At 38.6% G+C, this 27,321-nt stretch overlaps 1 protein-coding gene across 1 annotated transcript in view; it reads left to right on the top strand.

Annotated features, from left to right (window-relative positions):
• The window catches only part of KIF5C (kinesin family member 5C), a 119,594-nt gene extending 95,056 nt beyond the window's left edge, over positions 1–24,538 (top strand). Inside the window, exons 19-26 of the mRNA XM_073305437.1 lie at positions 163–272; positions 1,290–1,391; positions 3,191–3,251; positions 7,012–7,083; positions 8,138–8,242; positions 10,045–10,261; positions 11,494–11,603; positions 20,710–24,538. Of these exons, the coding sequence (XP_073161538.1) occupies positions 163–272; positions 1,290–1,391; positions 3,191–3,251; positions 7,012–7,083; positions 8,138–8,242; positions 10,045–10,261; positions 11,494–11,588 (762 nt within the window). The 3' untranslated portion in view covers positions 11,589–11,603; positions 20,710–24,538. The remainder of the gene's footprint in view (positions 1–162; positions 273–1,289; positions 1,392–3,190; positions 3,252–7,011; positions 7,084–8,137; positions 8,243–10,044; positions 10,262–11,493; positions 11,604–20,709) is intronic.
• The last annotated feature ends 2,783 nt before the right edge of the window (positions 24,539–27,321 follow it).

The following is a 27,321-nucleotide window of genomic DNA, read 5'->3' on the forward strand; positions in this document are numbered from 1 at the left end:
TCTGTGTAAATCAGTATATTGAGTAAAGTTCTGCTGTGATTTAGTTTTTAAATCTAAAACTATAGGTTTGACTTAGCTCGTATGTACAGAAGAGAAAGGATGAGGCATTAGTAAAAGCAGATGAACTATTGAAATACACTGTTTCTGTTTTTCAAACTGCAGAAAGCACTGGAGCAACAGATGGAGAGTCACAGGGAAGCCCACCAGAAACAGCTGTCCAGGCTACGAGATGAGATTGAAGAGAAGCAGAAAATCATTGATGAAATCCGAGAGTACGCTTGCTCATTGTTTTCCTGTCATTTAGCCCTTTTCTATACTGTTCTAATGACATTGTAAGATTGTTCTTCCATCCGTACCTATGTATCTCAAGAGTTCTACTAGCACTAGCTGGCCTTAGAAACCAGCATGTACAGGTACCGATATAACTATTCTGTGCTGATTTGAAGATAAAGGGACAGAAAAGTGTAGAATATTATGGATTAAACTGTCCTTTTCCTTATTTTATATCTACTTCAATAAAAAGAATAGTGGAGGGGAGGAAAAAGACAGAATAACGTTATGCCTAAAGGCTTATAGATAATAGAAATAGTGGATGAGAACAAATTGGAAAAATAAAGACTCTGAACACCTGTCATGGTCACTGGTCCTGCCACAGCCTTTCTGGTTCTTCAAACAACTACTAGCCAGTAAACTCCAGCTGCTGCCTGTTACAGTACTTGGGGTGTTTTTTCTTGGCATCACCAGTTTCATTATATATTGGTTAATGAAGTACCCCGAAAACATACTGAAGCCACGTCTGTACTTCTAGTGCATAATTCTGCACTGGAATTCTCTCTCAATAGAATTATGATGTAAAGTACAGTGCGGGGCACTGTGCTTTTTACTGCTATATCCTTGGTTCTGTAAATAATTAAATCTGTCTCATCCCAATGTAATGCTCATATTTTCCACTGCATTTATAAAAGGGATGAGGCATGATAATAGGAGAATGAGAAATGTGAAAACAGAAAAGTTTTGGAAGTACAGGTTGTGCCTTTGAGGTATAAAAAGAGTATGTGGAGGGAGGGGACAAAAGATGTTTGTATGTTTTGTTTCCCCCAGATGTTTAAATTAAGGCTTTTACTCCAGTTAATGATCCTTCATGGTTAGTGTAAATACAAGAATTTTTCAGCGGAACTGCAGGTTCATTCTCTGTGGGTAACTCTGTTCTGGATGTGAAGGTTTCTCTAAGTGTTTTACCTACAATGGTCTGTATCAAGCTGGATAGGTTTCTCCCCTTCTCATTTCAGTATGAACCAGAAGCTGCAATTGGAACAAGAGAAATTGAGCTCCGATTATGATAAATTGAAAATAGAGGATCAGGAAAGAGAAATGAAACTGGAAAAGCTCATGTAAGTTTGCAGTCTCCTTCTCTGATCTCTTTAAGTTTTGTTTCTTGTATATTGTCATACTTATGGGCTAGCTACACCTCTGATCCCTTTCTGATCTCTTTGAGTGCACCTGCTCAGGTGATAGGCCTTATTTGTCTTGGGTGAAATCACACAATTCTTCCATTCTTAGATTGTTACCCTTTGTATACCAGCTGCTTAGAGGGGAAGGATGGTACAGTGGTTAGGACACTGGCCTAGGATTTGCAGGCATGAGTTCAGTTCCCTGTTCTGCCAACAGACTTCTTGTGTGACCTTGGGCAAGTCACTTTGCCTGTCTTGCCTCATTTGCCCATCTGTAAAATGTGGATAATAGCACTTGCCTATTTCCCAGAAGTGTTGTGAGGATAAATACACTAAAGACTGAGGTGCTTGGATACTATGGGAATGGAGAAGGCCATATAGATACCACAGAAGATGGGATATCACTCAGCAGATCCAGTTGGGTTTCAGAGACAAGTGACATAGCCCTGGTCTACACTGGGGGAGAGGGGAGTCGACCTAACATATGCAACTTCAGCTACGCGAATAGCGTAGCTGAAGTCGGTGTATCTTAGGTTGACTTACCTGGCTGTGAGGATGGTGGCGAGTCGACCACTGCCGCTCCCCCGTCGACTCCGCTTTCGCCTCTTGCGAGCTGGAGTTCCAGAGTTGATGGGAAGCGTGTTCGGGGATCGATTTATCTCGACTAGACGAGACACGATAAATCGATCCCCGATAGATTGATCACTACCCACCGATCTGGCGGGTAGTGAAGACCTGCCCCTAGTGACCAGCAATCTTCTTAAAACAAAGCATTTTTAACAACTGGATCAAAACATTTAGAGAAGAGTGGATTTTAAGTCTACAACATGTAAACATGTCTATCTTACCTAAAGCATTACCATCCCATAATGGAAACTGAGGCAGGCCTAGCTTCTTCAGACACCTGTACAGTCTGAGAGTGTCTGTCTGGTTTCCCCCTTTACACCTTCAGGAGAGTCCTTTTTAACCCTACAAGGATTCTTTGTTCTCTAGGAGGCTACTTCAAGTCTTGGCCAGCTTTGAACCATCCTGGTCAGACCAGTTCTGTAGGTTGTCCAGGACCATGCCAGAGTCACCAGAGCTAATATTTATGGTGTTGTCCCTTAACAACTCTTAAGTGGAAGCTGACCATCTTGAGCCATGTCTTCCTTCTTGCCCGACTCATCCCAGATTGTCTCCTAGTGAGAAGCATTTACACCAAAATACCCATACAGAAAACACTATCCCAATAACCAGGCTAACCTACAAATTACAGGGCACATCATATTGGTTATGTCATGGTTATTTTTTGTTTTGGTATATTCCAAAATAAGCTTTTCAGAGCTCGGTTTTGTTATCTTGTGCAAGGAGATAAACTGAAAATGTCTTGCTCATTTCAAGATTGAAGATTGGCTTATTGTACTATAAAAACAAACAATCCACCACTAAGAAAACCGACTAGTTGCTTATTTGGGCTCTTTCTCAGACTTCCCTGAAAATATAGAAGATTAAATTTTCAAATACAGTTAAGAGATCTATGTAAAAATGGAGATGGTGGCTCAGTCATTACTGCTGAAAAAGCCTGCATGTATGTGTGCAGCTGGGTAATTGCACATGCAAACAGGCAGATGTGCCTTTTACTCAGATGTGCAAATGTTCCACCCAAATCTGAAAACTTTGACTGATGCTATTCTATTTCATGTTTTTATTTTCATGATTTCGGTTTGTTGTTTGGCTTACATAAGGGTCTCTCTTTTTAGACTGCTTAATGATAAAAGGGAACAAGCAAGAGAAGATCTTAAAGGGCTGGAGGAAACTGTGGTATGTTATAACTAAAACATCAGCTTTTTTGCAAGGGCTTAGGGCAATGATTTGTTGCGAGCCTTTTTATGTGTGCTTGTTGCCTACAGTGTTTTTGCAAGAAAATGACCGGTTTAGGTGAGAAATAAGTTTTTAAAAGTAGTATATTTCCAAACTGTCTTTCTGTCTTGAACTTGATTTGAATAAGTTTAGGATCTGAACCAACCCACTTTTTGCCCATCTCTAGGTTAGACCTTATTTCTAAATTTCCTAAAGCTATTTTACTAATCTGTTTACTTCTGATCCTACATATACTCATCTCAAATGGCTCACTTTACAAGTTTTTCAATACTTGATATTTATGATTTAATATGTCATAACTAATGTATTAATAAATTTAAATTGCATTTCTCAGAGATGTTAGTACTTTGTCACTGTGCAATCAGTATAATCCTATATAAAATGCATTATGCTCTGCAATCCGTACTGAAAGGACACTTCTTTTGAAGAACTAGTTCTGTCTTCAGATCAGTGCTATGAAATCTTCTTGTGAAACTCTTTTACTTTGGCTTTGTGTAATATACAAGACTTTTGGAAGAGGTAAAAGGCTGGTTGAAACAATAGTGGTTTTCTTCTTGATTACAATACAAGTGACTTAATTGTCCAACTCTACTTGGCACTGGTGAGGCCTTAGGTGGAGTACTGTGTCGAGTTTTGGGTGCCATACTTTAAGAAGATATGGACAAATTGCAGAGAGTTCAGAGGAGAGCTACAAAAATGATAAAAGATTTAGAAAAGCTGATGTATGAGGAAACATTAAAAAATCTGGGTATGTTTAGTCTTAAGAACAGAAGACTGATGGTGACCTGATAAGTATTGAGATATGTTAAGGGCTGTTCTAAAGAGGAAGATGATCAATTGTGTTCCATGTCCTCTCAAGGTAGGACAAGAAGTAATGGGCTTAATCTGCAAAAAGGAGAATTTAGGTTTTATATTAGGAAAAATTTTCTAACTGTAAGGATGGTTAAACTCTGGAATAGGCTTCCAAGGTAGGCTGTGGAATCCCCATCACTGGAGGTTGGACAAACACCTGTCAGGGATGGTCTAGGTGTATTTGGCTCTGCCTCAGGACAGGGGGCTCCTGAGGTCCCTTCCTGCCCTACATTTCTGTCAGCCTATGAAGGAGGAGTAGATTGTATGGTAGGTTAACATGCTAGCTTTTTACTTCTGAAAACTGAATCTGAAGGGAAAATAAATCTGGTAGTGTTTCTCAAATCCCAGGTAGACACTGGTGTGTGCCCCAAAACTACCACACAGTAGGCAGTTTTTTCTGCTCAAGTTTGGAATGTCAGAGGTAGTTCAGGAAAGATGTGTGTATTCAGAGCTGTATGGTGAAACTTGTTCAGCCCTTGTCAAAAATTTGTCTGGCTCTAGCCAGTTTTGTTTTTCCTTGAAATGTTTTGCTCAAGAAGGTAAACATTATCTTTTAAACTTTTTACAGAACTTCATTTTTTAGTAATTCTTCCAGTTACTATAGAAGCATAATTGCTTATGTATGTTTGCTTATTTTTTTCCTTTGGAGCGTAATTTAAAATTAAGGCTGTGACCCTGGGAACAGTCTCAAAAATCAGGCTATTTTTATTTTGAAGCTGAACTTTAGGCACCCAGATTTCATATATAAAATATATATAATTTGATATAAACATTTCCTGATTTTAGAAAAAGTGTTTAACTACCCTCCTGATTTCAGATGAGTTCTCTTGCAGCTCATACTGCTCAAGAATTGTAAGAATGACCTGTGACGATATTGTCCTATTCAGTGAGTAAGCGATATAGTTGGAGCTCAGTTTTAAGCAGTAGGACATGGACATTTTGCACTGATTTATATCAGACGATGTTTTTGTTTAAATTCAAGGAACTACTTAAACTGTTGTACACTCATGCATTCTTTTGTTCATTCCCATGGCATCTCGGAGGGCGTTGCAGCAGCTATATTAAAATATTAGCAATGATCAAAATTTCAATCGGTAATTACTGCAGCAGGAGGAAGAATCAAGTAAAACAAATTATATGCAACATGTGCCATTTTAGTCCAAGATCGAGGCTTTCCCAAGTGAACAAAGAAGTAAGGGACTGTAAACCCCTTGCAAGCACGGTGTGCCTCCTAGGTCACTGTGTGGAGGGGAGAACTGTCTCCATGGGGTTGCTATTTCCCTGTCCTGTGCAGGTAGGTGAGCAGGGCTAGAGAATGGGCATAGCCTTAACTTGGCCCCCCACCGACCACCAGCACAGTTGAGCCAGTGTGGTGAGGGAAGTAATCAGTAGCGGATTGCTTAGTTTCAGGATGGAACCAGGGAAGGAATTGTGACTGAGTTTCTCTGGGGCAGTAGAGGGACTCATGCTGCCCCTTGCTTTGGATAAGAGCTGTGGGATAAGAATAATCTCTGTCTAGCTCTAAATTACATTTCCCCTTCAGAGAGTAGTAATGTCCACCTGTATGTTTGTATTAGAACAGTGTAAGGTATGTGTTATGAATACAACCGTATATGTGGATAATTGTACATCACATTTTTCTACTGATTTTTGTTTTTTTTGTGTCTGTGGATAATTGGAAGTAAGCACTTCTATCCGTCCTTTTGCAGTAACATCTCCTGTTTTGGGTTCAGAATCACTTCCTAGTTTTTCCCAGTAAGTGATAAAGATAAGAAGTGGCAGTCCAAAAGCTTATAGCCTTATTGCTCCTGATTTATTGAGTGGCCAGTTCAAATTTCAGTGTGTGAGAAGAGGAAAATAAGATAGAAAAGCAAAGGCTGTGCTTATCAATTTGGGGCATATCCTTCATACTAGTGCAGCATCTAAAAAGTGGAGAATGGGTTGGAATTCACTGTTTATCCAAATAGTTATGCACATTTCCTTCCTGTAACTGGTTTCTCTGCCCTTCACAGAATGGGCAAAGGATTAAGACTTTTTGTGCCACGCCTCTCGCATTTCTCTTTGAATGAAGTGGCTATTATGCTGAAGTTTAGCAAAATTAAGTAGTGTTGAAAGATTAGGAACGAACCTGTGGTATTTATAAGGCACCTATCACCTTGGTATCTAAGGGCCTGTATAATGTCACCATCTTTCAGTGCATAGGTTTGATCAGCAAAATTGTTATAGCATGAATCCAAGGCTCAATGATTTAAGCATCATTTAATAGCTGGGTACATGTTACCACAGCCAGCTTTTGAGACTGTCTTTCTGGTTGATTTATTTTTTTCTTCAGTTTGTTAGATGTGTTTTCAGAGAGAACGTCACTGCAGACACATAGCAAAAAACAGTGAACTATGGGGATGTGACTGAGTGAGACAGAACATGTAGAAACAAGGGTTTGGGTTTTTTCCTAATTACAATTGCTTTCTTTTAGTCACATGAACTAAGCCTTAACTCATTGTGATGGTTTTTTCCCCCCTTTTACAATCAGTTCAATTTTGGCTGATGTGAAATGATTATGGACAGTAAAGTGAGGTGTGATAGAGGTACTGTTTCACACTAGATAATCACTTTTGTGAAACCATCAGATTCCCACACACCAATTACATCCCAAATTCATGCCCTTCTGTCAACTAATGCAATTCATTAATTTAAAGTTACTTAAACAGTAATGATATATGTATATTTTCAGGCATACCTGCATATATACTTATACTATAATTTACCCTACATGTTCTTATGTGAGGAGAAAGTTTACAACAGTGTCTGCAAAAATTTTACTGACTTTTTGTTTAAATTCTATTTCCAGGCAAGAGAACTTCAGACCCTCCACAACCTACGAAAACTCTTTGTTCAAGACCTCACCACTCGAGTCAAAAAAGTAAGTTCAAATCTTACTTGGATTTTATTTTAACACAATCTCCCCCTTTCCCCCAGTAAAAATCTTGCCAGGCTATTATATTGCTTAGTGTATATAATTCCTGGTGTAAATCCAGCAGACTTGTAATTTATTTATCAATGTTCTTATACCTTGCCCAGTTACCTTGGTTTCTGGGAGCCTGAGAGCTTGCTGTTCCCCTGCTAGTTGTACGCTGGGAGAGTGGGATTTGGAGTGCTCTCAGATCTGTCTAGGAAAATCAAATTCTGCTTCAGCTCCTGTTTTTGAGGCTTTTTCCTCTAACTAGTTATTCAGTGAAATAGGTTGATCTCACTTATCCGTTCACAGAGTAGCAGCTGTGTTAGTCTGTATCCGCAAAATAAATGGAGTACCTGTGGCACCTTAGAGACTAACCGATTTATTTGAGCATAAGCTTTCGTGAGCTACAGCTCACTTAGCTCACTGCATCCGATGAAGTGAGCTGTAGCTCACGAAAGCTTATGCTCAAATAAATTGGTTAATCTCTAAGGTGCCACAAGTACTTCTTTTCTTATCAGTTCAGTTACTGACTCAGAGTTTAGTGAACCAGAACTGCCCCAAACCCACACCTAAAACTTGTGCTGACCTGAGCCAGAATTGTGGGCTGTGGTACTTTTTTATGGTTCAAAACTCCTCATCCTTTTCCCAGGCAAAATAAATTTGAGAAATTCATTGTGCACCTCCGACATATGATTTTTAGCAGAATTTAAGGTATTTTTTATCACAGACAAACTGAAATTTTTGTCAACATGAAAGCTAGTCAAAAGGTTTCACGGCACTCCCCTTTCCAGATCCTTTAGGTTTTTTTTGTGACAGTTTTTATTTATTTAATTTCCATATTGAGGGAATGTAGCTGTTGAGAACACAAAATGAACAGAAAAAGCAATGTCTTTTTGACCTGTTTGTTGAGAAGTAGTCTCCCTTTGGGGACTTACAAGACCCCCAACAAAACCCTAGCTTTCCCCTCTCCCTGGGTTCAAAGGCTTTGCTCTAATTCTATAATTTGGTCTCTGTGCAGAGTGTTGAACTGGACAGCGATGATGGAGGAGGAAGTGCTGCTCAGAAGCAGAAAATTTCCTTTCTTGAGAACAACCTGGAGCAGCTTACAAAGGTTCACAAACAGGTGGGACTAATACCTCTGGCTTTGATTTTAGCAGTCACTCTTTAAATAGAAAGTGGGCTCGTCTAGTAGTTTTCCTTCAGTTAATTTTTAACCATGGTCTTCGCTGAAATTCTAGCCCTAGGAGAATCCTGTTAACTTTTTACTATTTTATATGATTCCAAATCACATTTTTAATTGACCTTTTTTGATGGATGATTTTGTAATTAACTGAGACTAATTATCTATATAATTACCCCAGGATAGTTTATTGACAGTAATTTGCCTCAGATATTGTTAGATTGATTGAAATAATGTTTAAATTGCCAAAATACCCATGATATTCAGTTAAAATTCATTGCATCAGGAGTGAATCGGAGTCTGAGTTGGTCTCCTATACTCACAGTGTTTGTGTAATGAATGCATGTGTCATGAATATGTGATGCTTGGCATAAATATACATTTGTGTATATTTATGCCAGTCTAATGTGCTTTGGTAATTGTTTGGGCAAGACTTTGTCAATGTGTCAGTACAACATTTTAAAAAAACAAGACCGATAGTTATCTTCAGTGCCCTTTTATGTAGGGACTAGAGATGAATAAAGCACACACACATCCCTCATTGGGCCTGTCCCTTTGTTCCCCCCTGCTCTCCTCTGTTGCTGGCTCTATGACTGTTCTTTCCTGTCTCTAGACGGGTTTGCAGGTATGACCTATCTTGCCAACAGTGGTTCCTGGCTTGAGGGAGAAATCTGGAACTGACAGCAGGGGGAAGTGGAGTGCAGTATGGAAGAGAAGATGTAGGGTTCTCTGTGCAGGTTAAGGACTGGTTCCTCCCAAGAGTCCTGATGCTAGCCCAGCTCCTGGCAGCCAGAAACCCATCCGCCCTCTGTGATGGGGAATGCCCACTCGCTTCCAGTAGTTCATCTGAAACCGCAGAAAACTAGGTGTTCCCCCTATGTTAAATATCTGTGGGTAGTCAGAGTGCTGAAGGTTAATGAATTCATTGTTGCTTGATCATTTTTTCCCCTTTGTGAGGTTTCAGCAGCAGCAGACTGATTCAACAAGCTCTAAATCCTTACTGAGGTTGGAAGAAAGAGCTGACAGGAAATGGGAGACTAGGCTCTGTTTCACATGCATTTAACCACTGATGCTGGTACAGTTCAAGAAGGTAGTGCTGAAGGCAGTCTAATACATGAAACAGTCTTGTTGTTAGTAGCATGAAGTTTAAGGATATGGAACACAAAGAGCATCTCTGCTTTGATCTTGTATGAATCTGGACCACAAGCTATGCTTGCTGATTTATTTATCTTTGAAATTAAATTTAGGCAGATTTATTTCCTAAAGATGGTGTTGAGGTTTACAAATTAAACACAGCTGTCACTGAAAGAGGTTTGACTCTTGCTTTCCTTGCATATCCAAAACTTTCATTACGGGACTTCTCTTTGAGCAGCACTGTGTAGCTCAAAAGCTTCTCTCTCTCTCTCCAACAGAAGTAGGTCCAATAAAAGATATTACCTCACCCACTTTGTCTCTCTTAGTATCCTGGGACCAACACAGCTATTAAAACACAGCATACAAAACTTTCAGGTTTTTTCGGTGGAAGAACAAGAGAATACCAAACCCTAAATCATTATAGTTGAAAAAGCCTCCTCTTTCCTGTGTACTTTACAATGAATTTTACAGAACCCTATTTGTTTCATCCCAGTACATTTCCTTAAGGATGACAGTGAAATCTTCTATTCCCGTGTGTCATGATGGCTTATCCACTAGACCATATGGCTTTGCAAAAGGAGTAATACCATTTCTTCTTATTCCTACTACAGTTGGTACGTGATAATGCAGATCTTCGTTGTGAGCTTCCTAAGCTGGAAAAACGACTTCGAGCTACAGCAGAGAGAGTTAAGACTCTGGAAAGTGCACTGAAGGAAGCTAAGGAGAATGCCATGCGGGACCGCAAACGCTACCAGCAGGAGGTAGATCGCATTAAAGAGGCTGTAAGAGCCAAGAACATGGCAAGGAGAGCACACTCTGCTCAGATTGGTAAGGACATAAAGCAAACAAGGTATTGGGTTGTTCACAAACTTTGTGTAGGTTTTAAAAGTGCTGTGATAGTAGAAGGCTTCCAGGGCAAACTATGGATTCCCAGCTGTATTTCACCAGTGCACCCTTCCTTACAGGAAGGACACTTCCATGGGCGGTGGGTAATGAAGGCTGGGGAAGGCTAAGCCTCTCCAAATCTCTGCTAATGCTCCCTGCTGCAGCCCTGGGGCCAGGCCACGGCTGGGCTCAGGGCTCCTTAAGGTGCCCCAGGCGAGGGGCTCCTCCGGACTGGTCTGGGTGACCAAGACTCGGGGCTCCTCTGGACTGCTTTGGAGGAGGCAGAATGAAAGCTTGGAGGGGTGGGGTGGGGTGGAGTGGGGCTTCTGGCAGAGTGGGGCGGGGCCTCCAGCTGAAGGGCTGAGGCAAGGGAATAGCCTCCCCGAACAGGATGTGCACGCCCCACCCAGGGACACTTCAGTTACCTCACTTTTGTAGAACAGAATCCACCTGAAGGATAAAGCTCCTCAGATATTTGTTTACTGATTTAGATAGCTTAATGTGTCTTATGTACTTCTAACGACCTTTCTTAAGTTGGACTGTCTCTTCTATCCCCCTTGTTGCTCTTCCCCCCTTTCTCATCCTCTCACTTCTGTACACACTTTATTTTAAAATGTAATTGCTGTGCAGCTTGGGCATGTCTGATGTTACCAGGACACTGGACAGACTGCACACACAGCCACGTGGTGTTTAAAGTGGAATTCATTGTGGAACCGTTTTCAAATTTTGTGGTGGAGCACCAGACAACCTGAGGGAGCAGCAGGGAGCACATATACTTTCATTCTGCCTCCTCCAGAAAGTCCCCCAAAGATACCTTCTCCTCTCCTCCATAGTAGTGGGCACATGCAAGTACCTGGCTGGCCAAGCCAAGCAGTGGTCACCATGTACAGTCTTCCCCACTCAGCTGCACTGAGAAGCTCTTTTTCCAGAAGCAGAATGTAGGAAATGGTTGTATAGAGGGATGATCACTGGCAGAAAACAGGTGCAAATGATCGTCTTTGCAGCATGTGGCTGTTGGCAGGGTGAGGGAAGTTGCCACTTTCCCCACAGCCAGAATTTGGCCCAAACTATTGTAGCTGTCAGGAAATGCCTAGAACAGTTACTTTTATAACAGTACAGTGATGTGCTAGAGCAGAAAGTGAGTGCTAAATTTTGTTCTGATTTTCACACTACAGCCAAGCCTATCCGCCCTGGCCATTACCCAGCATCTTCTCCAACAGCTGTTCATGGTATCCGAGGAGGAGGAATGTCAAACAACAGTTACTGCTAGAACATGAAATAAACAGTGAGTTCAAGATGACTTTTAAATCTGTTGCTGTTCAACATTCGCTCCTTTTATTTCCTATTCTTGTTTTTAGAAAACCTGTGAAGGCTTTTGTATGGAATCTATTTTTCTGGTGGTTTAATTATGAAGAACATTAATAACCATTGTAGTGAGAAGGAATGCACTGTCAGAACACTTTGCAAGCTGCTGGTTTAGATTATCTGCTCTTTTTCATTATGCCCAGACCTGAAGAAGAGTTCTGTGTAGCTCAAAAGCTTGTCTCTCTCACCAACAGAATTTGGTCCAATAAAATATATTACCTCTCCCACCTTATCTCTCTGGGAATAACACAGCTACAACAACGTGCAAGCAACCTTCCCATTGTGGATGTTTTTTATGTAAACTGAACTGTTACAAATATAAGCTAAACTAGGGTTTAGTTTTGTACATTCCATATGTTATATATAGCGGATTCCCTATGTACAGTGGTTGCCCTTGCAAACTTTCCATTTTTTGCTTTGGATAATATAGTGTGCCCTCATTGTTTGCAATATTCCCTATATTTAGGGTAGAGAATACCCAGGGTACCCAGAGGTAATGTTATGTAGCTGAAAAGTTTAAGAGCAACTATTTTGTATGTGTGCCCTTGCACACATGCAGAAACAGGCTGTTCAGTGATTCTAGATGCTTGGGTGATGAAGATGTCTACTGGACCCCATTCAGAATGTGAACTTCGAGAAGCAGATCTCATGCCATAAAGGTGAGAAACCACTTCAGAGATGGAGACGTGGTAGGTCATTCCTGTAGCAATACAGGCCTAGCTTAAAACATGTACAGTCAATGCTGCTTATGGAAAGTGGCATTCCAAAGAGGAACAAAAAGCAGCAATTTGGAAACTTTGTAGGATTTACAAAAACTGGTGTCTTATAAAAATGCTGATGAAAAGTGTCCTTGATGCAAAATGAAGGAAGGTGAAATTAGGCAATTGCTCTTTGATTAGCTTTGGCTTTATCCAGTACTGAATTAAGGTGACTGTAATTCCAGACAGCCAGCAAGCAGAACAAGTTTCAGGAAGAACCATCCTCTGTTTTAATCCTCTGCAGCTGTTACACAGCAACGTTCAATTTCTTGCACCACATTCTACCAAACTCAATAACACGAGCAGCTAGAGCAATGGTAGCAGTTGTAAAGAGAAGGGAGAACAATATGGCAGTGGGCTAATGCCTCAGCCACTCTGCCATTTAGCCGGAGGAAGGGGATCGGTGTTGGCCAACATGTTGAGATTAGCTGTATGTGTTTGCTAGGAAAGTGAAAGAGGAATTGGGTTGTTTATATTAGAACCGGGTGGGAAACAATTTTGTAATCCTGCAAAAATGTTGGAGATTTAAAAAAATGTTCCCATGCCAAATTGGGATGCAGAATCAAAATAGCAAATTTTCACAAACCAAAAATCCAAAGGTAATTGGTTTGGGTCAATCAAAACATTTTGTTTTGATAATTTTGAAATGTTTTATTTCGAATTTGACCATATTTTTTACTATTTACCATATTTTACAGCAGATGTTTTGAACCAGAAAACCAGAATTTTTGTTTTGAAAATGTCAAACTGAAACATTCTGGTAACTTCAAAATCTTTCAGTTGAAAATTTTTCATCAAAACCGACCCTTTCCTATGAAAAAAGTTGTTTTGATGAACTGGCATTTTCTGATGGAAAACATGTGTTCAGAAAAAAAATTCCACCCAGCTCTAGTTCATGTATTATGACTTTCATTGATGTTTAGTGGTGGTGAAGATCTTACTGCATTGTAAGCAAAGGCGTGAATGGCAAAGCTGACTTTCAAGGAGGGCTTTTTCCCCCTAGGATCATACAATACAAGCAACGTTCAGGATATGCAATAGAGGCAATTACGCTACATCAAGCATCGCTGCAGTTTTAACACACGTGCATTTTGATTAAGAAACTAGAACAATACAAAATCAACATGACACGTGTCAAATGGATTAAAATTTGGCTAACTGACAGGTCTCCATGTTCTAGTAACTGAGAAATTATCATTGAGTGTTTCTAGATGGAGGGTCCAACCTCAGAGATTGGTTGTCCATATGCTACCTAACATAAAATCATTGCTGCTGAAGTTTGCAGATGACCCAAATATTGGGGGAGTGATGAATAATGAAGAGGACAGATCACTGATACAGAGCAATCTGGAGTGCTTGGTAAACTGGGTGCAAGCAAATGTTTTGTGTTTTAGTAAGGTCAAATGTAAAATAATGCATCTAAGAACAAAGAGTATAGGCCATACTTACAGAATGGGGGACTCTCTCATGGGAAGCATTGACTGAAAAAGAGTTCGGGGTCATGGTGGTTAATCAGCTAACATGAGCTCACAATGTGATGCTGTGGACAAAAGGGCTGCTTATAGTTACATTAATATCTAGCTCTTGTATAGCATTTTTCGTCAGTAGATCTCAAAGTGCTTCACAAAGGGAGGTCAGTGTCGTTATCCCCAGTTTACAGAAGGAGAAACTGAGGCAAGGAGGTGAAGTAATTTGTCCAAGGTGTCACAGCAGGCCAGAGGCAGAACCAGGAACAGAACCCAAGTCTGGGTAATAGAGGTCTTTTCCTTCTAGCAGACACAAATATACCAAGATTCCATGGCTGGAAGTTGAAGCTGGATAAATTCAGAATGGAAATATGGCACAAATTTTTGTCAGTGAGGATAATTAACCATTGGAACAACTAATTAAGGGCTGTGGTGGATTCTCCATCACTGGAAATATTTAAATCAAGACTGGTTTTTCTAAAAGATATGCTCTAATTCGACTCTAGCTATTGGATGTGAAACAGGTGTTAATTCAGGGAAGTCCTATGGCTTGTGTTATGCAGGAGATCAGAGTAGGTGATCACAGTGGTCCCTTCTGACCCTAAAATGTATGCATCTGTGAAGCCTAATCCTTTTATCAGTTTGCTGGCTTTAAATGTTTCCTCTCCTCTCTGTTTTCTCAGCTTTGCCTAAGCATTTATCTCTGTGTACAGCTTTGATATGTTCATGTGGCTTTTTCCTCATCTAGGAATTTTTGTCTGTATATATAGATTGTGGCTAAATATCCCAATTCAGATATAGTTTGTTCATACGTTCTTCATTGATTTACGTTAGTTCCTTGAATGTGGAGCTAGTTAAAAACATTTGTCAAGCAGTGAGAACCATGAAAGTTCTTCAATATTTGTGCACCAGGTGGAGCCAGTATGACGCTCCTGAAAATGTTTTTTTAAAGGAATTGCTCATGAAGGGAGGAAATGTGGTTGGTTGGAGCCTCCCTCCCCCTTTTTGTGTGCATGACTGCTTCACAAATTTGTTTCCTATAAAGGCTGGAAATTCCTAGCCATCTGATTATCCCCCTTTCTCAGCAGATTCATCATCTTTAAACTCTAGTAAATGTGGCCTGGATTGCGCTGGGACAGTGTGCTGACGACTTCACATGGTTAACTCCATGCTGATGTTGATGTTAATACATAAGTTTTTTGTAAACCTATTATTCGCTTTTTTATATTTTCTACATTTTTCTGGCAGATTTCAACTGAAAAACTATTAGCTAACAGTTTGAATTAGTCACGAGGATTTCAAATGAGCAAAGGGGCTTCTACTGGTAGGACCAGCAATGTATCCTCTCTAGCATATTTTGTAACGCACGGTCTCTTAAAAGTGCTTATTTCTTTGAAATTTTAAAATTCTAATTATTATTTTAGGCAGTTAGTAGCTTTATTTAACTGTACAGTTCCATCACACTGACTAAAATGACTTGGACTCTAGCCAGGTGCCTATCAATTGTGGAAGAGGCTGGGGGATGGTTACGTTCTGTCCAGTGATTTTGACTTTTTCCCCTCCCTTAAGAACGGCTCTTATTCTGCTATTTTGTGGCTCTTCTCTGGTTTCTTTTTTGAAAGTTTGCTGTTTCCTTTAGGCACTAAGCATTCTTGGATACTGTGTGGTTTTTGCTGAGAATGTTTCTTGTCATACATGCATGCAAACCATTCGTCTAATCACATTAAAGCTATGTAATATCCTGTGTGGGTTGTTTTTGCTGCTTGTGTTTGCCTTGAACCCTGTGGCTACAGGCAGCATATTTTTGCTATAGATGAAATGGGCAAGCCTTTGATGGGGTTTTTCATGTATTAGCTCATTCTTAATTGAAGTTTGCTTTTTGGTCTTGCCAGCAACATAACCTAAGAACTTCATTGTATTGTCATCGACACATAAGTACAAAGGAAAAGTGTTCAGTAAGAGGCACATAAGAAGTTCTACAACAAGAACTATTCTGGGAAGAAGAAACTGTATCGGCATATAATGAGTGAGCCTTTAGGAAATCATCTGCACAAAAGTACAATAATGAATGGCAAAATCAAATCTGCTACAAAGCAGGTGCAAGAAGCCCTCAAACAAACTGAACTGCAGAAGCGGTCATCTTCTCAGAGACACTCTGTTCACTGCTTCCATGTTGCAGGAGCACACTATTGCTAAACACCCTGTATCAACAGACCTCGGAACTAAATCTGGCTGAAACTGGAAATTTCCTGCAAAGAGATTCTGAAATTTTTAAATTTTGGACACACTGACACATGATGTTCCTAAAATAAAACATGTCCCCTGGATCAGCAGCTATGCATGAAATTGAGGTGATTCTTGAAAGTTTGTCTAACCTGAAATGTCTTCACAAAACATTTTGGGTTCAACAAATCAGCATTTTTGACAAAACCGTCATATATGCTTTATATTAATTTTCTTTTCAAGTTTTTAATCTCACTAGAACAGAAAACCAGCACAGCTATGAGCAGGATTCTGTTTTGGTACTTGCATCATCCATAGAATTTTTATTTAATTTCCAGTTGCAGGACCAAATTCACTCTGTTACATCTATGCAACCCTATTAAAAATGGTACATGTGTAATATAAGGTAGTTTTTGATATGGGGAATATTTCTTAATGATCATTATGCTTGGGCCATAAAAGACATTACTTGAATTTCAGATCCTAGAATATGACAGTTAATAACTGGTCAGTTGAGTAACTTTGATCTGGAAGTCACTGACACAATAAATGTGGAACTTTGTGTTACCATATTTAGAGTTGCTACTTCAGAATATAACTATATGCTTTAAATTTTTTTCTTTTAACTCAATTATATTGCAAAAATATAGGAGGGCAACTTCATTCTCCAGTCCATTAATATGCCTTGGTCAATTTACCAAATTATTTACTCTCTGAGATTACTTTGACCCAGCAGCTAAGTGCCAGTACGCTGCAACCTGGCTGAGCAAGTGATTCCTGGCTAGATACAGTTGTCCAAATGCTTTGAGATATTTGGATGAAAGCCACTGCATAACTGTCAGTGTATTATTAAAATGGAATGTCTTGCACGGATACTTACACAGATTATTTTCACAGCATAGCTGATAAATCATCACCATGGCACCCCATCATTTGAATTGTTTTAGAACTTGTGAAATAAAATTGTGCCCTGCTGAACTTCCTTTATAATCTCTCAACAGCAACGAAACAGGAATGTGATTCTTACATGAACTGTTTATTATTAAGTGGCGTAGCCTACTCTGTCTCCGGAATGGAAATTTTATGACATGATGAGGGAAGTTATCTTAATAGCCATTGATCATTTCACACTAGAGATAATAGTCATTTATTGATGTTGGTCTGGTTATTGATGTTAACTTATTAATCACAGCATGGCAAAGCATTTGTTGGTAAGTCAGTGCTATTTTTGCCATTTCTACTAGCTCCAGTGGTACAATGCTTATCCAAACGTGTGCAAGTATAAAAAACTAGATCTGGACAAAGAAACAAAGTCACTCAATCAAGACTTTGATTGCCCAATCGTGGTCCCATTGTGCTAGAAGCTGTACACATCTAGTAAAAAGACAGTCTCTAGTTCAAGTTACTTCGCATATGACAAGACAGCAGGTGGAGGAAAGAAAGAAGGGGAATGAAGAGAAGAAGGGAACAGGGAAATAATTGGCATAAGTAGCAGTCATAGCAGACTAGCTGCTTAACCATTGTCAAGTGTTTTGTAAGCATCATGTCAGAGGTGTTAGGCCCTATCCACATTAGAGAAATTTGCAAAATGTGCAAACCTCAAATGTAGATGTGCTGCACTGATAAGAAGTGGGATTTTTTTTGCTGGTGTGGCTACTCCATTAATTTACTAGATAAGTATAACCAGTGTCATCTTCACTTCACTGTGCACTGTGTCTGCACTAGTAAGTAAGTACATCAATGTAGTTACTCTGGTGCCAGTGCGTAATGGAGACAGAACATCAAGGAATTCAAAATTTCTACTTTGGTTCCACAATTACTTAACCAGTTCTGAACCAATTCTTTTAATTACAAACTCAGAGTAGATCAAACTAAAGCTGTTCAAAATTTTTTTGAATTTCAATGAAATTTTTAGAATTTAAAAATTTTGACTTTTGGGGAAAAGTGTGTGGTGGGAGATTTTTGTTTTATTTATAAAAAATCTTCTCACCACGCATGCACACAGTCTCCTCCTGACTAGCTACAAATCAAACCCAAATTCCAGAACTTGGTTGAGCATTTTAGTTTCTGTGATGCTTAGCCAGGGAATTTAAAGATACGTGGCCAAATTTAAAAACTACATTTAAAATAAAAGAATCTACTTGTGTTACTAAATGCAACTTAAGCTGTTTTTTTTTTAAACTGCAAATTTCAAATGGCTTATTTATTTTTCACCATTAATCTGGTGAAGAGGAGAAGGGATGGTTCAGGGGGTGAGAAGGAGGTTGTTGCATTTTGCTTGGTTTGGACAATGCTAATAGTCAGTTTTCATTTTCTGCTTTTCATGCTGTCAAGCAATTGTCTAAGTTGCAAACACTGCAGGGAATGCTCAAACCTAAATGAGTTGTTTTCATGTGTTTTTTCAAGTTATAGAAATAATTTGTATTAATAACAGCTTTTAAAAAAAGTGAATAAATAAAACACAAAAAGTCAGGGCCTGACAGATCCTTGAAGTATGACCGTAGTAATTCACATTGTTGACTTTGAGCTGGGTGCTGAAGAAGAGAAAAAAATGTAGCAGTTCTTGTTTTGGGGGCATGCCCAGAGCAGTGTGGCACTGTGGCCATTCATGACTGCTCAGTGGCTTTTGGGGGGCTGTGACATCCAGGCATAGTTTAGAGCATTCCTGATTCTGCTCTAACTATAGCTGGGGCTGGATCTGCCTCCACAGTCCCAGGAATCAGGGGAGCAGAAAAGTGACACTGAGTAGAGCTCTGGTGCTGCTGAGGATCTGAGCCATGGAGGGTCAAGTGTGAAAGCTTTTGGCTTTCCACAACTCTCTCTCTCACAAACCACCTTGTTAGAGAGAAGCTTAATGAACACAAAAGCATTCCCCAAAACTTTGTTTGCTACCAGCACTACTACTCAGATACTGACCTGCAACCAGATGATGATATACAAATAAGCAAACTGATGTGCTTGGAGCCCACTATCTGTGTGGAAATACCGAACAGACTAGCTAACGATAGGTAGGAAGCCTACAAATGTATTCAGTTCTTCCTTGATGATATATGAATGTCGTCATGTTTCAGTCTTCAAGGTGGCTTGTTCCCTGCTCCTCCCACTTTTTCTTGATATTTGCTGAAATTTGCATGACACCTTATTTAGTAAGAGGTGGGGAAATTCAAATGGAAATACTTTTACAATAGAAGTAATGCCACTCCGTGGTCTACTGGAATTATTAAAGCAATATGTGTTGGGATGTGTGTGAATGAAATACTGTGTAAACATAGGCTAGTCATGTATCTCTGTGCCTTTTCCTAATCCTGAAATCTGTGGTATGTTCCCAGCACCTCCCAATACTTACACAAGCTAGAACATTATTTAATCAACCAATAAAAAGCATATATTAAAAGCTGCTCTGGTTAGTTGGCAAGAATTTACAAACAGAGTGAATAGAAGCTGAAATACTGTCCTTGCATTTGTTTCAAAGCAAACTTAAAGAAAAAATTTCAGTGTTTTGGTATTGAAAACACAGATAAAAAGAAGTATTGGGTCCATTGACTTTTTAATTGCATTTTGGATAACAGCATTTATTCTTTTTTTATTTACAATAACAAACTTACAAGAAAAAGAGAATAATTGGATTGCCTGGGAGCAGGACTTTGATCTTCTGCTAATCTCCAATTATTGTTATAACCAGACATGCAGAAAAGTATTAAATATATTAATTGGTTTAGTGATAAGCAAATGAAACCGGGAATTTTGATATATACATAATGGGAAACCTATTACATGATTTAAAATCAAATATTTTTCTTGGAAGCCAGTTCTTCCAAGTTGCTGTTTGTGAAATTATTTTAATGTACTTTAAGTAGCTCCCCCTTGTACTTGGCTGTTTTATATACCTTGAACTTTGTTTCCTTAAATTGTTTGATCCATTACTTGTGGTGGATAAGAGGGATAGAGGTTGAACAATCAGAGGAGCCTCTCTATGTAAAGACATACATTGCACCTTTGGATGTGATTTCTTTTTCTTTATCCACATCCGGCTGTGGTTACAAACTCAAATACAGATACGTTCCTTACTGAATAATATTTAGACAAATGGGCTTGTTAGTAAAGATATCCCATTCTGAATTGTACATCTCTACTGTTATATCCATATACCTAGCAATAGAAAAGGTTGAGGGGAAAGGAGGAAAAAACAATTAAGTACTCTATGATTGTAAATGGTTCAATATTTAAATTATTATTATATCATTATATTATACATTATATTTCCGATGGAAAAGAATGATTTTCACCAGGGTTATTAATATCTTTATGTATTGTGCCAATTGTCTACTCGGGGCTTTAAAAATAGATAAAAAATCCCCTGCCTTTGTAGCTTATTGTCTAAGGCCCCATCCTGCAAACGCTTAGACGCACATTTAACTTTAAGCATATGAGTAATCCCATATATGATATCTGGACTGCTCCTGTGCTTAAAGTTCTTTATGTGGGTAGTTTGTTTACAGGATTGGGCCCAATAAATGTTCCCTTGCTGACCTAAATGTTCGCTAACTTTTTTTTTCTTTCTCTTCTCCTCTTTTGACAGGTCAGGCTCCACTTAGCATGTTAAAAGACAGACATTAATTCACTGATATTTTTTTTCTTCAACTTGCTCTGTGTCCTGTCCATGTACTTTCTACAGCTATCTGCAGTGCGCTGTTTTCAAATACTTTGAGCTTCATAGAATCTCCATGTGTACAGAAGTGTGTTCAGCTCAGCTCTTCTTTGGAAACCTGTACAATATCTGTAACATATCCATCTAAGTAACAATAGAAGGTCTGCCATTCAAAATATCTTCCATTGACTTAATTTTACCCCTTGGCGCTGGTTAGGTTGGGGCTTCTCTGCTGGCACTGATGCTGTTTGAAATACTCTGTGGAATCAGTAAATCCTGACTTCTGGCATCAAAGAGTTAATCATTCATTGACCAAGTGCCATCAAAGGCAGTTGATTGTGTTCTATCATGACTGATTTACTGTATAATATACATATTTATTTTATATTTTTAGGAGATGAAAATGTGCTGCTATATGATTAAATTATTTTAAACACATTTTCTGAAGTAAATTTCCCCAAAGAAGCATTTTTAATATCCTGGTAAAATCTTTGGACCTGTATAAAAATATCCTTTACTCTCACACCTGTTAAAGATCAAACTATGGAATGGAGAGAAATCTGTTAGTATAGCATTACGTTTTGGAGTTCAGTGATCACACGAACTAACATAACATCCGATCTGCTTGTAATTCTGCCTATGATGAGATGGGTATGCCCTGAATTTGATAGCTAGCCAGGAGTTTATAAGCACTGTTCATCATGAAATTCTGAAAGTTTTCAAAATGCTGCAGAAATCTTGGTTTGAAAAAAATGAAATGCTTCCCCCTCCCATCATGTTTCTGGCAAGCCCTGATCGGTTCATATTGGAATTCAGAAATGGGAGTGAGTCGTCTCTTGGGTACCTAGAGAAAATTCTATTAAGTGCTCCTAAGAGAGCATGGGGGTACATACTTCAATTGTGCTGTAGAAAGAGAATTTAGGAAGATGGCACATGTTAATACAGCATTGTGCAAAGGCAAAGAATGTAAATGATAAATTCATACTGGAACTTGATAATATTTAAATCTGCCTCTGGGTAACTTTAGCTCATTCAACCAGTAATGAGACTACTTGCCTTTATTGCATTCTCTTTTAGTGCCAGATATGAAGTTTCCATCTTCACAGCAGTGGGCACTGGACTCACCGTGGAAAAGCTAGGTTAGCGGGCCAAAGTCAAAGCTCTTATGTTGGGTACCTACTGCTTTTGTTTCACATATGGATATCAAACTGTCTTAAAGCAGTATAGATTTCAAGATGAGTAAAGCGAGATTATACCCCTTTAGTCTTGGTTGCTGCTGTTTATTCTTATTTAATGTTGGGGTTAGTTTTGGGGTTCTGAATGTGTCCTGTGTGGTGTTAGACATATATTTAAAAATATTTAACCTGCTATAGAGAATATCTAAAGATTCTGAATTTACTTCAGACATTTTTTTCTACAGAAATTATTTAGAAAGCTCTCAATTATAGCACAGTAAGTTGGATTTAATTTATTTTTTTTAAATGTTGCACTATTTTGGGGAGCATTTTGTTAAAAGTATTTAATAAAGACTTCACATTTGCATTTAATTTATTTTGTATTTTCCTAGGTTTCATTTCTTTTATTTTTCTTTAAATATGTGCATAGGCACCACCAGGAAAATGAACTGTGAACTTGTCATATGCAATTTCCAGTAATGGGACTATTTCAAAGTTACCCTGTGCTATCTTAATAGCTGTGTATAGCTACAATGTGTATATGTAAAAAAATATCAAATCTCCTCTTCTTTTGTTTCTAAAAGACGTTGTCTGAGAGGAATGCCAACTATGAATTACTATCATTTTATTATACATCAAACATTCTGTATTATTTCTTCATACACGGAAGTCCTATAACTGGACTACTGTAGAATGTTTTTCCTGTCTCCTTGATTTGAAATCTGTCACACAGCTATATTTAAAAATTTCTTCTAGCTTAAAAACAAAGCCCAGGTTCCACATCAGAACAAAAAGCAAAATCTATCCTGTTATGCATAACAGTTTAGATAGTTCTCTTCAGTTTCATTGATGAGTTAGCTCTGATGTCTCTTAGATAATCATGCTAGTGCTGATCAGCCAGTCAGTCCATCTAGCTTAGATCACTTAAGTGTCTCAGAGTTAACTTTTAGATCCTGCCTTTGATCACGTTATCACTGAAATGTTGAAGAGGTATATTATACTCTAATCCTCAAAATGAAGGATTGAAAATTTACATAATTTAAACTCATGAATGTGTTGCTATAATTTATACTGCTGCTAGTATCTTCCATTCTTAAGACTGTTTTAGGTAACAGTTTAATTTCATCCTACATAATTTGCATTCAACATTTTTGTACTACTTTTACAGTATCTTACATATCGTATATACAAATGGAAACCATGCCTCTGCTCATGAGCTCAAGCTCAAACTCAGAGCTCAAGTCTGTATTTTGCTATTTCACTTAGTGCTGTTGTGCTTCTTTCTTCTTTCCTTTTTGAATGTCAAATTTCATATTTATTCTAGATGTTTGCAAGGAAACTGATTTAGATTAAATTTCATATGTAAAACTCATGCAGGACAAGTTTTACTAAGATAATGGGGATACTTTCATGGATTGATTTGCAATATGGAACTAAAATGCACATTTTTCATTTTGCTACTAATTAACAGCATGTTCCTGCTCTGTTGTTTTTTTTTACTAATGAGTTCTATTATCTTGTGTTTTATCCTTAAATTCATCATTTATTTATTGAAATGTGTTTTTGGTTTTGCTGAAAGTAAGGAATGCTTTAAAAGCTGGAAAGATCTTGGCTGATATGTGCAACCAAGTGTGTATTTCACCAAACAAGGGTGAGAATAGATTATCCTGAATGTATTGGAAACTTTTTTAAAAATAGATTCTTAAGTGTGTTAATGTCTGTCTACAACAGACTTCTGAGTGACTTTTTTAAACTTCAATTTATGAAGAACCAGGAATTAACATACCTTTGCAGTTCTCAGGTAGATTTATAACTGTAGAATATGTGAAATAGAGTGCTATCCTCATCAGTTCATTAAATATGAACAAATTTCTAACTAAACCAAATTAGTCTTTGGATTCCATATATCTGAAAGGAATAAGTGTTTGAGGACTGTGGCTTCATACAATAGCGTGAATGTAATTTTCTGTTGCGGGGGAGCAGGGACAGCAAGGAGGAGAAAATAACTTTTTATAATATAAAGTAGATACCCATGACAAGAAAGGGAATCATTAAATCATACTAGCAGGGTAATCTTAATTGACCCTTGCTGAGATTTTTTGCTTTAAGGACTTTATGAACTGAAAAACACACAAATATCTGCTAAACAAATACAGAAACACCACTTCAGAGCCTGTCTTAAACAACTTTGTCAATTTGAAATACTTTTCATTTCAGGAGGACTATGGGGACTGAGGCATTCTGTAGAATTATGCGTGTCTAGTTTGTAAAGTGTGTAATGTGTACTGCAGATGTGTATTTTCTGGGCTCTGTGTATCTGTACAGTAGTGTTCATTTTAGGAAAAATTAAATTGTGGACACATTTTGGTGGTAACAAGGGGAATAAATTGCCACTACAGCAAATGATGCTGTAATGTATTAAACTCTTAACAGCAGATCTGAATCCCTCTCCCCCTTCCATGGATAAATCTTTTAAACTTGGTTCTAAAATACTATCTATTAAAGATGTATGGATACACTGGCAGACTGCATGATGTATCATTTAAAAACTGTTGAAGTGGAAAATAAAATTGAATTAAACTTTCTTGTATGCTGTGTTTGTGGCATGTATTAACAATGTCTGTAGTGCCGACATGTCTTTTTGGCTTTTTTCACCAAGAAATCTCAGCTCCTGGCATTATGGAAGTTAATTATTTTTGTGGCAAGCTGTATAAATGTACTGGAGCACTAGAAAAACGTCTGCATTTTAATCCTCCCCCGAAGGTGTGAGAGGTACTCAAAAGTTTTTCCATGTGCTCTGGGGGAGCATGTGCGGGTGTGGGGACTCTACCTCCTGGGTAGGGAGCTGGAAGTGCTTCTTCCCTTCCAGCTCCCCACCCAAATCTTCCATCCACCTGTGCTTTGCTGGTTGGCATATGTGAGGGAAAGATGGTAGGGCATCGTCCTTCTCTGATTCTATCCCCTTTAGGGAGCTTAATCATAGTGACACCGTCTGCTTTCTGTGCTCCAATTATAGCAAGCCTCTACACACACACAGTGCAAGGGGGAAGGCTCTTGCATCCTCACAACTTCCCTTTCTGAGCTATCTAATGTTTGATATTTATTGTTAAATTTGTGTTTAAATGATGCACTAAAACACTTACTTTAGAATTAAACTGCGAGGGAGTTTAGGCTTGATATGAAAGTTGATTATTTCTCTAGATACTCATAAGCACTAAAAAAAACCCCAAAATAATCTATGTTAGCGAGTCTCAGAGCCTAGGTCAACTGATGTGTTCAAAGGGCTCACGCACAAACAAGGTGAAAATAGCTGTGTAGACATTTGTGCTCTGAGACTTACTGCCGCGGGTCTTCTTTTTCCTGTATAAACATACCTTCTGTTGAAAAAGTGCATGAGCTGACATTCATCATCACTTGAATCTTCACCATATGTTCCATTCTGTTGCTTCATTTGGGATCCATACCAACCTTTAAACACTCAAAATAGTATTCTTGGGCAGGAGGCTCTTCTGTCAGCAATAGGCAGCTCCTTGTTCATGATGGCTGCTCAATGCCAGATGAAGGCCTCTTACTTCACAGTAGGCATTGCAAATTTCAGCTGCTGGCCTTCTGATTGCTGACTACTATGCCACTGACCAGCTAAAGTATATGTACATAATCCTGTTCTTGGATAGACTATTTTCCAGTCTGTTTCTCTGCTGATCACTGTGGGAATGGAGGTTATTCTGCCATTAAATCTGGGAGTTAACAATTGATTATTTTGATGCTTAAATTTAAACACTTTTTCTTATTAGTTTTCAGTGTATGGGGAATAATTTCTATATGCTGGCTCAAAAGCCATGTATACAGAACAAACAGCTTCACTTCAGCAGCATGAGGAAGTTTTCCCATTTTAGGGAGTTAGAGAGAATACATCAGGAAACTCAATCCTGGGCATTTTTTCCCCAGCCTTGCAAGCAAAGGCAGATATTGTGAATTGCCTTACTAGGAGGGGAGAGAATATATTTTCCCATCAGATACAAAAACCCCCAAACATCCCCCCCCACCAAAAAAGCCCCCACAGATCAGCTTGTGCCTGGAGGACAAGTTCAATAACAGCAAAAGGCTTGCGGGACTATCCCAACAGTTTTCTTGTTCAGAGGGTTGGATTGCATCAGTTAATTACCTTCCCTCTCTCCGCTTCCTTTTCAAAATTCAGTTTGCCAAACTGCAATAAAGAGCAAAGGATAAGATTTTTGTATCTCTAGAAGAGATTAGTTCAAGTACTCAAATGTTAATTCCACCTAAAGCTACCAGTTTAGATGAGAATGTATCCTTGACAAGACACTGGGAACGCTATAATACAGTACATTTCTCTTCTAACCATGCCAAACTTGGGTGCTTAAATTGAAGGCCAATATAATTTTTAAATGGGAACTGCAAAATATTTGGCTTAGCAGTCTTGAAAAGAGAAGCTCTTCAGTCCCGAAACAGAAACATTAGTAGACAATTCAGTCCTTAATGTCAAAAAAGTGTTGTCTGTAAAGTTCAGTTGATGACAGTTTGGTGATCAGCAGGGTCATTGGTGGGTTAAATGTGCACTCGCACTGCCCATGCTGGATCTCTTATGGCTTCAGTCACCTGGGCTGTCAAGACAGCTCCTTTCATCAGCACTATATTTACTTTAAAATACCGGCTCCAATTTACATTTGTTCTTTCATTCCATCCTAAAGTCAGTGCAGATTCCCACCTAACTGAACAAATATTAAAGTTCAAGGAGCATGGTACACAACACATTTATGTTGTAAGTCACTTTTGTAATGTGCCACACATCTAGTTTGAGACTAACTCTCCATTTAATAAAAATAACCAATTGTTCTATATATGTACCTCACTAACCTATCTTATACATTAGCTTTTAAAAAAAAGTTTAATTTTTGGTTGCAAGACTCCATTCTTTTTTCACTCTAATTCTGCGACTCTGAAAACTGATCAGGCTAATAAAATGAAATGTCTTTCTATACATTTTCTCAACTACAGTTTGTAGAATTAATTGGAAATGTGTCTTAAGCCTTCATCCAGCAATTTTTTCTGCATTATCAGACCCTCCCTCCCAACTCATCAGGATTCCAAGTAGGCATACTTGGAAAAGTTTACAAGATTAGGAACTTTAAACTGGGGAGGAGGTAGATTAAGTGTGTTCATGCCACTGTTTTGATTTTAGGTGGGTTTGGCAGCGGTATCCAGCTCAGATTAAATTAACAATACATGGTCAGTAAAGCAAGATAACTCCCCAAGTAAGTTCAAGATTTAACATTCAGGTTTAGGAGTAATGAAGTAATTACTAGCTGATGTGCAGTCCTGAAACTGTAAACTGTGATGCAGATAA

This window comes from Lepidochelys kempii, chromosome 11 (genome assembly GCF_965140285.1).
Source record: "Lepidochelys kempii isolate rLepKem1 chromosome 11, rLepKem1.hap1, whole genome shotgun sequence".
NCBI lineage: Eukaryota > Metazoa > Chordata > Testudines > Cheloniidae > Lepidochelys > Lepidochelys kempii.